The following is an 11338-nucleotide window of genomic DNA, read 5'->3' as shown; positions in this document are numbered from 1 at the left end:
GTGCGTTGACAAACGTGATAAAGATAAAAAAAAAAAAAAAAAACTTTGTATAAACTTAAAGGAAAATGCTTGGTGCACATAAATGGATACAAAATTTTGTACAAATGACATGTGTTGGATTTTAATTGGAATGGACCCTCTGTATTTACATCAATCACCCAATTAAACCCCACCACATCCATTGCCATATTATTATGTACAAAATTTCGGTATACAATTTTGTGCACTTAGCACTACTCAAACTTAAAATATAGTGTATAAATTTTATTTAAGTAGGGTTAAAATGGTAATTTTATGTATATATTTTGACGGAAATATGCTTAATGTAATAAAATTTTATGTATAATTACAAATTGAGCGGCTTCAACTTTCAATTGTCCCCACTCAATATATGTTGGCTACGCCCCTTGCCCCTCTGTATGATCCATGATACCAGAGTTTAGCGGATATTTTTCTTCTATGGAGAATACGATCCTTGATAGATATAAAAATGCATTGATGTAAAAACTTTTCTCAACCAGTAATGGTGCTGAATTATTGCATCAAGGCTAAAAATATATAGTGAGAATTATATCCAAGTGAAGAAAGGATGCGGAGAAGTATATAAAGCACTTGAACATAATCTCAACATAAACTGTACATAGACACACTAGCAAAGCAAAGATAGACTTTGGAAAAGTCTTGACCATTTTGGTGGCTTCAACCAGCAACAAAACTGAACTCAAGCAACCACACGGGGTCTCGAATGGTTGGACAGCGACGCTTAAAACCTGTTGTCTTGAGGCATGAATCGGATTAGTCGTGGTGCGCGAAAGCTGGCCCGACACCGGTTTAACAAAAAAAACAACTGAACTTAAGCACTCACATACAGACTCAAAAGCAAGCAAAAATTAAACTATGGCATATTTGTGGCTGCAGCTTGGTGTCTTTCAGCAAACCTATTAACAAGCGCAAGTGCATTGCTAGTAACTTGTGCAACAGTGACAATCCTTCTCTTAACCGCAGCCTTAACATTCCCTTCCATAAAATTCCCAGAAAAGCCATCAAAACAAGTGTTCTCATATGTTAAAGCAGCACTTACCCATGTCTGCACATTGCTCATGTGCCACATGAAGTCTTGATTGCCCCGGATTCGGCTCATTTCCTTCATGGATCTCGAAAGCTGATCAACCGTATCGCCCATGTTTTCGATACAATCTTTCACTGCTCTGAACTCTCTTGGCCTAATTCCTGACACTTTGGTCAATTTGGACACGAACATTGCAGTGAACCTCGCCTTGGCTAGGCTTACAGAGAGCGCTGCTTCTGCGAGGTGGCGCTCGTTCTGTTGGATTTTGGTAGCATACATTGAGAGAGACTGGAAACATAAGACTGGATACAGAGTTGCTCTGCAGGAAAGCCTGATGAAATTTGTGGCACCATTTTTCGAGTTTACGGCAACAGCAGAACCTGCAGCATTGTTAGTCACAAAATGGAAAGAAAATAAAACAAAAAACAAGTAGTAAAGACCAAGATTTGCCATGTATTGAGAGAAGGATAAGAAAAGAAAGTGATGAACTTGGAAGAAAATATGAGAGGTAGCTTAAAGCTTTTTATACAAAGAAGAAAGTTTAGTTTATGTTTCTATGATTTTACATCACTATAAATCCTCTCTTAGGTGTAATAGTAAGAAACTTTAAATAAAGAGTATTTGTTATCTGTTTGTCTTGTTGAACAAAGATACTCACATGCATGAGGCATTCACTTGTGCTTATCTTTTTCCTTGTTTTCTTTTATTCCTGACATGAAATTGTATTTTTCTGCAGCAAACAGAGATTTTTGTTTGTTTACTACTTCCCAAACTTTTTTTTTATGCCCATGACAAATTATTCTAAGAGCTCTACCACCACACCAACACCTTGTTGGCTAATAATTGTGTTGTGACACTGAAGTGGTCTCTCAGAACCTTAATCCATTAATGGATATCTTCAGACTCGAAAGCCCATTTTCAGATCGAAAATATATAACTGAGAACTCATTCATGGACGGGATCATTAGATCAAAATTTTAAGTTGTTCCCAAATATATGCCCTCACAATTGTGCGCTCCCACAGGAACAAACATCTTAATTACCTAGTGTGTGGCTCTATGATTGTGTGGTCGAATAGATGAGTTAAAATAATTATAATAAGCTTTCATGAAACATGCAAACAGCGTGGAATACATGTCGTGTGATTTGTCATAGAATCACTTCGATGTTTGATGAAATTTAATTAACAAGTAATTAAATATATTGTACAACCTTAGTCTCTCGACATCGCTAATCAGGATCTAACAACCCCCACGTTATGGTACTAGAATAATTTCAGCACTTTGGACCATCCGAGTTGATCTCAATAATTTATAAATTTGAGGATCTTTGTTTGTGTTGGAGACACATATCTTAGTTGTTCCAGGAATTCACGTTCTTGTCTGAGCTCTCGTAAATTTAAAATTGAACGCATTATAAATTAGATGGTGTACTTGTACGGTTATGATGCATGAACTATACAGTATTGATTCTGGCCATTTGGGTTGAGCAGATATTAAATTTTGCAGGAGACAACTTCGAGGAATCCATACAGAGGGAGTGTGGGTAAGGGTAACCATTCCTGCTTGGAACCAAATGCCAATGCATGAAACAAATAGTTTGAGTGCGACATTTCTGCTCCTATCTAGCATTATGGGGCAAACAGCAGTAGTTACTACTATTACCGGTGGTATATAATTTTACTGTATCTCCGTCCTAATATGTTCTTAACATTATTATTGTGCACGGGAGTAAGGAAAATGAAATAATATAAAGAAAACATGAAAAAGTAGATGTAAGATGATGGGACATATTAACTTGGGTCTTTGTCCCCGGTCATCGATAGGCGGGAATTTGTTGGTTGTTGGATCAATATTCAGTATTCAGAATTATAATTTTATTGCGTTCAGCGTTTTTTAGCTGTTAGACGATAAAAATGACCCGATCCAACTCATTTTAAGTGCTGAACAATTCGACATACATCCCGCGATTAAAAAGCACGGTACATGTTAAAGAAAATGTTATAATCCTAATAGCTGGATATGAATCCAACCATCCAAAAATAGTTGGTCAACTAATACATCCCGAGTCAGGACCCTATTAATTTTAGTAAACAAAAGATATAATTTTAGAAAATATAATAAGAGATTAATACATAATCTCAAAATAGACAATATTAAATAAAGAAATGAATGAAACCGAAATAATATAAATTGAACTTCACCTGAAAAAAACTTGTAATTTTCTTTGTCAAATTTATATAAGATATGCATATGTCTTGGCTAATATTCCAGTGTATATAGGGGCCGTTTGGGCAAGCTTAAAAGAAGTGACTTCTTGCTTAAACTAGAGAAGTGGAGCAGAAGTGAGAAGTAAATAAGTGAATTAAGTGTTTGGAAAAGAAGCAGAAGTTGTGAGAGAGAAGCTAGGATTCTCAGCTTCTTAAAAGTGCTTCTACTTCTTTACACAAACGGGTCAAGAAAAGCAGAAGCCAGAAGCAGCTTCTGCTTCTGGTAAACAAACAGGGCCATAGTTTCCACATGCTACATATCTGGTAAGAGTTGAAAGACAGGCTTGAATTTGTTATTATATTTTACAATAATTACCACAGCGTGCTGGCAAATTTTAATGAAATCATTTGTCTTCATGAATCATAATTAGCAGGCAAAATCATTTTGCTTCTAGTGATCTCCTCTCTGTCTGTCCCCCTTGAGGCCTTAAATCCTCGTGGTATTGGGCTACAATCCACACTAAGCAGATTGCAAGTCTTGGGCCTCCAAACCTGAATGGGCTCAATTTGTGTGGAAAAGTAGACTTTGTTAGCTGTTACTTTCGGTGTATATATCCTTTGACCTTTTCATAAGATGCATACAAATAGAAGTTGCCTATACTTTTCAGTTGCACTTTTATACTCTATGAAATGAATATTCTTTCATTATTTTTTTTTTGGAGTACCACAAAGAAAGCTTAAATTTCTGGATTATAAGTCATTTTCAATTTTAAATTGAAAAATATTTATCTTTGTAATAATAAGTAAGTTAAGTTTAAAGTTAGAAATGAGTAAGGGAATTGATTTAAAGTCAGAACTTAGTTAAAACTATTTTGTTCAATAAATTAATTTTTTAAATAAAAATTACCAATATATCAATTTATTTTTATTATTATTATTTTGATAATTCATAAATAATTAATAAATATAAAATACCACGACAAATATTATAAACTTCCATGTTATCATAGTGATAAGTCGAAACGGGCTCATACATAACTCTAATTGCGTGCAGCTTTCAATTCATTCGTGTTTTTAATTATTCCAGTTGAATAATGGCAATACCACTGACTTTGAATTAGACCAAGTATCTTAAAGCTACCGGGTTGACCACGAAAGCCTTAGAAGGGTCAGTGCATGAACATTATACGTCCACGGTCCACGGATGTTTTTTCACACTGATCATACTACTTTCTAATTTCTATACAGTTGCTCATTTTACAAACTCTGCTTTATATTTTGTTTTTAACTTCTATCAGGCAGAGAATTTGGCAATGGGTAGTTCCGGAAAAATAAAGACGCTGATTCTTAGAGTGGTGTTCGTGATTGCCCTGACAGCAATCATGTCAGCGGAAGCGCAAGACGTACCAACATGCGCTTCCGCGCTCGTGCCATGCGCGGTTTTTTTAAACGCAACAACGAAACCTCCAGCTTCGTGTTGCGACCCGCTTAAAGATGCGGTTGCTAATCAGCTTGAATGCCTATGTAATTTGTATAATACGCCTGATTTGTTAAACTCTTTGAAAATAAATGTTACACAGGCTCTTCGGCTTCCTACCTTGTGCGGTGTCCCTGATAATCTTTGTCAATGTGCTTTTTTTTTACCTCTCTGTTTTCGTTTATAAGTTCTTTTGTCAATATGGTTTACTCATAGTATGATGTTTTGTTAAAATGAAGTCATGTGTGGGTTAGAGTTTTGATTATCCTATATGCTTTTCGATCAGTTATTATATCCAATAAATCTAATTCTGGTATATCCATGCTCCAGCTACCCATATGAATCCAAAATCATGTAAAGTAGCCACTTATTGAATTCATTACAATCCTTTTGTATAGAAAAACTTATAGATGGCAAAGATTATCATTAGGTTCGATCTATATCCTCTTTTATCCAGTTAATAATGTCTTAACCTTAGTACAAGAAGTTCGAGTTTAAATTTTTATGTTCGAGCTGATAATAGGTTCCTTTTTTGGGTATTCTGGAAAATAGAGGGGGTCTGGGGAATTTTAGTTTAGGAGAATAAAAAATAAGGGAAAGGAAAAGCCATGTGGTACGGGGAATTTCAGTTTATGAGAAAAAAAATAAGGGGGTATGGACAATTTTTCACAATTCTAAATTTTGCAAAATTACAAAAGGCCCCTCAAAAATTTTGAAAGTATACAGGTGCTTTTCAAAAATTTGCTTGGTGTCCCCCTAAGAAAACAATCCTAGATCCGCCCCTGTATGTGCAAAGGATCTTTGATTAATTCCTTTCTTGCTGCAACATTTTATATTTACATGAAAGAACTATCTCAGCAGTTGGTGTTTGTAATTGGTTACTCTGTTAAGAATGCTACCAGTGAATATGTTGTAGTTCATCGCTGTTACATACTAAACTCTGAGAAACGCGGTGCATATAATAGACCAGGCTGCTCATGTTACCCCATCCTAACCTTCCAAACTTGCTACATGTTATGTGCTACTGCTTCATGAATATATTTCATCCAAAAGTTTCCTGCATTACAGGTTTTATTTTAAAAGCTTTGATATTTTGGAAATTTCAGTTTTATATAATGATCAATTACCTTAATATCTGTACTGTCTTGATTTGATATTCTTCAGGTGGGAACAGAACTTCTCCCAATGTTCCAGCATCAGGTAATGCATTCAACATCAATTATATGCAGAAGTTGATTTTTTACGTAGTTCACATAAAATGTCATTCTATGTGAATTTTTTTCACTTAGTGATTATTCAGCTCGATTATTAATATGCCTAATGCTTTTTATGCAGTAATCACATTTTCTGCATTTTGAAAGTCATGTTCAAAAACTGCCACTCCCACTCCCACTTTTAGTTTCTTCTAGTATCTTTTTTATTCTGTTTCTCTGAGTTAACTTAGTCACCTTTTGGCTAAACAAATTTTTGAGTGATAAAATAGGAAAAAAGTAAAATTTCTTGGCTTAATCTAGCCATTAGAATACATTTTTTGTTGCTTTAAATGCCTTGATTAATATTACAAGAGACCCGAGCGAAGATGTGGACTTCCTTTTTGGAGGGAATGCATCTCAGTTAACACTATTCCTATGTTGTAGCATATAAATACGCTTTAAAGTGCATATAATAAAACTAATATCATCTTCATAACTTAGGACCTCGTAGAACCTGCCAGAGGATCTGTTATTCATACGCTACACCTAGGAAATCCCAATGATAAATAGAGTGTGTTGTAGCAATAAACATGCTAAAAAGTGCATATAAAAGACTAATATCATTTTCAACTTAGTACCTGTTAGAGGGTCTGTTAGACATTCGCTACACTACAAAGAACGATGACAAATATTGTGTGTTTCATCTTTATTATCAATTTGAAAACCTTACACTATATACCTTTTTTTGTAAGACATAGTAAACTTAGTCTAGATTCGTTGAGAGTAGTTTACATTTTATTCCTTCAACTTTGCAACCAAGTTGTCAATCCCAGAACTTTTAGATGCCAAATTGTAACTTGACCAAACTTATTAGTTCCAAAGTGAAAACTACATATCTGTCAATAAATATCATATTGTTCTACAAATTTTACCTTTTTACCATTACCTTGTGTCGTTGTGACACCAAAGATATATAACATAAAGTGTGGGTACCAAAAGTAGAGATAGATCTTGAATTTTGAATTTTGGTAGTTCCATAACCAAAGTTTTATGGCCTGCAGTTTATGAAGTTAAATGTTCTGCATAAAGTAATACCTTATACCTTGACACATTCATAACTTTTACCCTGATTTATGGGATTTATGTGGAAAGTCTTCCTTGAAAGTTCACTGCCAATGCACATCTAATTTTTAAATATTAATTAGTACTAAAACAAGATTACCAATATCATGGTATATTTGGAATAGTATAATGATTTGCCTTCTTTCAAATTTATATGAGGGCAGTTAGTCGCATTGGTGTGAGACCGTAAATAACTGCCTTTTGTTGTTGCATTCTGCGAAAAAACATCAGATTAAGGACAACAGATATAATTCAGAAAAAGAAATTAAATTTATTCAAGTCTCTCCCCAATTACAAACAGAAAGAGCAAAAGTGTGCTGTTTTTCTAACAAAGTAGTCATTACAGGATCACCCAGGTACAATGATAGCTCATCCAAGAATCATGCAGGAAGGTTAACATCTGCTGGTATATTTAGCGGCCTTTTGATTTGGGCTTCTTTGACGCTATTCTAAAGGCAATCTTCCTATAACTATTCTGAGATATTTGAACCAGTCACTTCAGTCTGCAGATTGAAGTCTTGAGCAATTTATATAGCCTTGTGTTCCCGTTACAGAGAATTAGATTACTTCAGTTATCTTTTCCTGCTATACTTGCTTGGTCAAAATCTTGTATATTGCATAGTAATCAAAATATAAATTTTAATTTTTTTCGCAAAGTTTTATGTTCTTGTTTTGCTTTTGAAATAGACATTTCACAGTTTCCTCTATGTCTCTTCCCCTTGAGGCCTCGACAATCCACACTAAGCAGATTGGTAGCAAGTCTTGGGCCACCAGACCTAAATGGGCTCAATTTGTTTGGAAAAGTATAAATACCGTGGCTCTTAGCAATTTAGTACAAAGTTAAGAGTGTAAACTCCAACAATACTCTTTATATCTCTTCTTTATTTCATATTTTATTCATATTGGGCTCCACTATAAGAAAGTTAAGAGGATGTGAATTGGAGGGAAGAAATTTTTTATTATGAAAAAATAAGTTAAGAGCTATGTGGTGGCTCTTAACTTTGAGAAGAGAGGAGAGAGAAACAAGAGGCTCTTAGTGATTTAAAGAGCCACTAAGAGTCTTTTGGAGCAACATTTTTTCTCTCCCTCCTCAAATTTCAAGTTAAAAGCCTAAATGAAGAGCCTCTTGGAGATGCTCTAAACCCGTTAGTTGTTAGTCGTTGCTTTCGATGTATATAGGAGCCGTTTGGGTAAGTTGAAAAAAAGTGATTTTTTGCATAATGTAAAGAAGTGAATTAGAAGTGAGAAGTAAATAAGTTGATAAATTGTTTAGAAAAGAAGGAGAAGCTGTCAAAGAAAGGATAACATTCTCAGCTTCTTAAAAGTGCTTCTGCTTACTTACACAACGGTCAGGAAAAACAGAAGTCACAAGCATGAGTTGCTTCTACTAAACAAACAGGGGCATATTCTTTGACCTTTTCAAAGGATGCACACAAATAGTAGAAGTTACCTATACCTTTCAGTTGCACTTTTATACTCTATGAGAATGAATTTCTTTTTATTAATTTGTTTTAGTGTGGAGTCTTTGATTCATGGTTAGTGAGTGTGGTTAATGAAAATCAAACATATATTTATTAGTGTTTGGATTAGTAATTTTATTGTATGGAATGGAAATTTAATTCCCATTTGATGGAAAAATCATTCACTCTATAGTCCTTGACATACCCATTCCCTTTAACCAGCATTCTTAATTATTCCAGTGTATCATTCAAACCCGGACTGTATGTATGAACACGCATAGCAATATTTTAGGGCTGTAATTCGAGCCGAGCCTAATTCGAGCCAAAACCGTTGGAGATGCTATAATATTATTAGTACTAGGCTAATTTTGCCTACAGATGCTACCCTCCTCTTTCATTTCATTTTATAGATAATATTAACGGTCTACACAATACACAACTTGAACACCTTCTAAAACTATCTACACTTTGCTAGATATCGTGCATACTGCTCCTAGCACGAAAGAATAAGCATCTTAATGCATTTGCTAGATATCATGCATACTCCTCCTAGCACGAAAGAATAAGCATCCTTAACGCATATGCTAGATATCATGCATACTGCCCCTAGCAAGAAAGAATAAGCATCCTTAGCGCATCCTTACGAGCTCGACCTCTGCCACTATTACTTGTTGCCCTCTTTATTGAAACTCAAGGAAAGCCTTGATCGATACCTTTTCCATAAAATAGAAAAGGTGATAATGCGCTCAAGCAAAGCTCCATAGGTGTTATCGTACTACCCTAGTCCCTACGGGAGACTTGACTGGAATAGCCCTAAAGTTGTTATGTACGTAGTCCTACCTAACTTCTGGCTTTTTCCGAGAAAAAAAGCTTCTGCTTTTCTTAATTCGTTTGTATAAAAATTAAAATGACAAAAATATTTATAAGAAGCTAAGAGTCTCCTTCTTTCTCAAACAGAATTCTTAATTCACTTCTGACTTTTAGTTCATTGTTTCTTTAAGTAAGAAACACTTTTTTTAAATTTACCCGATCATTTTTCAGTTCCACAAAGTGCACCAAACTTCAATAACACACATTTTCTTCCAGGTCGACAAAATGCACCAAACTTCATGCACACACATTTCGTTGGCTCCTCTGTTTTACTCCATAAATGATACGAAAACACATGCCTTGTTTCTTTTTCTTAAAGCTCCTGGGTTGACCACGAAAGCCATGAACATGAGACGTCCACAGATGTATTTTTCACATTGCTCTTTACAGTAAAAGGCATCATGTGTACGACTTGAGGTTGGCAACTTTGTCTACCTTAGATTTCACAAGTATCTAGTACTCTATAGCCAAATGCATGTTGAAGTTATTCGATTTTTTTTTTGATAATCCAAACTTATATTAATAAAACGAACGAGAGTTGGCTTTACAGCAAAATAGCCCAACTCGGAGAATCATCCAATGCAAACATAAACCAGAAAACTAGAAAATAGCTACAACCAGGAAACAAAACATAAAGAAGCCTGAGAACCAAAAACAGGAACTAACTAAAACCCTTGCATGCTAATACCCTTGCCTTCCAACTGATGCCAGCCTGAGTTACTAATCGTCCTCGTCATTCTCCTCATCGTCCTCATCAGAAATATTAATGACCGGAGGATCCTCCGCCAGTTCCCCTTCTCCAAAATTAGGCTGCACCTCTAAGAAATCAGCATGCGGCCCGAACCCCATATCCAACTCTAAATGCTCCTGCAGTTCCTCAAAAGGTACGGGAACTTCCACAAGCGAGGAACAATTCTCCAAACCGTATTGAGCCATGCATAATGCAGCCCTATTTCTAGATTCGAGAATTGACACCAGCTCGCAATCCCATCGTTTTCCATCATCCTACCTCAAGTGATTATACGTCCTGCTTAAAATATTGATTTGTCTAACCACCTCCTCCAGTCCCTCCTCTTCTATCAAGTCATCATCTTGCTCCAGCAATATCTCATAGGCCTGGACATTGTCCGTTTCAAGAATGACTCTCGGAATCCGCCTCCTGTATGCCGTGACCATTGCCTTGTGAATAGCCCACAACTGCAATTCAAAAAAACCCACATCTCGCATAGGAACCATGATACCCCAGAGGTACTTAGCCCGATGATCCCTCGCTAGAATACCTACTCCATTCACGTTCCCATTCTGCAGAGCAACAGCCAAAGAGGAAGCGCGAATATTTACTTTCACATAACCACGCTTCGGAGGTTCCCAGGAAGGATCCATGAAGCTTAGCTATGAGATGAAGAAGATGTAGATACAGATGATACCCTGAAATAAGCTAGGAGCTCTAAATAAATACTTTCACTCATGCATAGGGTTTTTAATTTGCTGACTAGCTTTTCACTTCTCCAAGAACCAGCTTATTTTTCCCATAAACGCATGCATACCAACGTTTGTATTCTTCAGCCAATGAAACTAAGTGCTTTTGCTTGGAAATAGAAGAGGACTATAGGAACGCTGAACAATTTGACAGACCAGTTTGAAATTTTAAAAATAAACCTATCCAATCAAAGTAGGCCATCCAACTCAAGCCCACTAACTTGTTTGGCTTTGGGCCTCGTTCTTCCACTTCTCTTCCAATTCAGCTCTGTTAATCCCTGCCTTAGCCAGCCCATCAGCTTCTAGGTTAAATTTCCTGTTAATTGCTTTAAGATCCACCACCTTTAGCACTTGAAAAATATCAGTAGGCACCAAATTATTGTCTTCGCTCTCAAATTTTAATCTAAGCAAAAACTTAATGGTCTCCACAGAATCTGAACAAATAAGGACTCTACTTCC

The 11338-nt window shown here is 35.8% G+C and overlaps 2 protein-coding genes across 3 annotated transcripts in view; one reads left to right on the top strand and one right to left on the bottom strand.

Annotated features, from left to right (window-relative positions):
- Positions 1 to 579: 579 nt before the first annotated feature.
- On the bottom strand, positions 580 to 1625 carry LOC108197682 (21 kDa protein). Its single transcript, XM_017365371.2, has one exon. It carries the CDS (start codon positions 1520 to 1522, stop codon positions 896 to 898), a length of 627 nt encoding a protein of 208 aa, XP_017220860.1. The 5' UTR covers positions 1523 to 1625; the 3' UTR covers positions 580 to 895.
- Positions 1626 to 4523: 2898 nt separating this feature from the next.
- The window catches only part of LOC108197436 (non-specific lipid transfer protein GPI-anchored 7), a 29180-nt gene continuing 22365 nt past the window's right edge, over positions 4524 to 11338 (top strand). Inside the window, exons 1-3 of one of the 2 annotated variants that reach the window (XM_017365055.2) lie at positions 4531 to 4907; positions 5920 to 5955; positions 7417 to 7726. In XM_017365055.2, the coding sequence (XP_017220544.1) occupies positions 4592 to 4907; positions 5920 to 5955; positions 7417 to 7523 (459 nt within the window). In that variant the 5' untranslated portion in view covers positions 4531 to 4591 and the 3' untranslated portion in view covers positions 7524 to 7726. Of the gene's footprint in view, positions 4908 to 5919; positions 5956 to 7416; positions 7727 to 11338 lie in introns of those variants that run through there. The other variant, XM_017365056.2, reaches the window with a different exon arrangement.

Source organism: Daucus carota, chromosome 8, assembly GCF_001625215.2.
Source record: "Daucus carota subsp. sativus chromosome 8, DH1 v3.0, whole genome shotgun sequence".
NCBI lineage: Eukaryota > Viridiplantae > Streptophyta > Magnoliopsida > Apiales > Apiaceae > Daucus > Daucus carota.
This window is presented reverse-complemented; position numbering and strand designations above follow the sequence as displayed.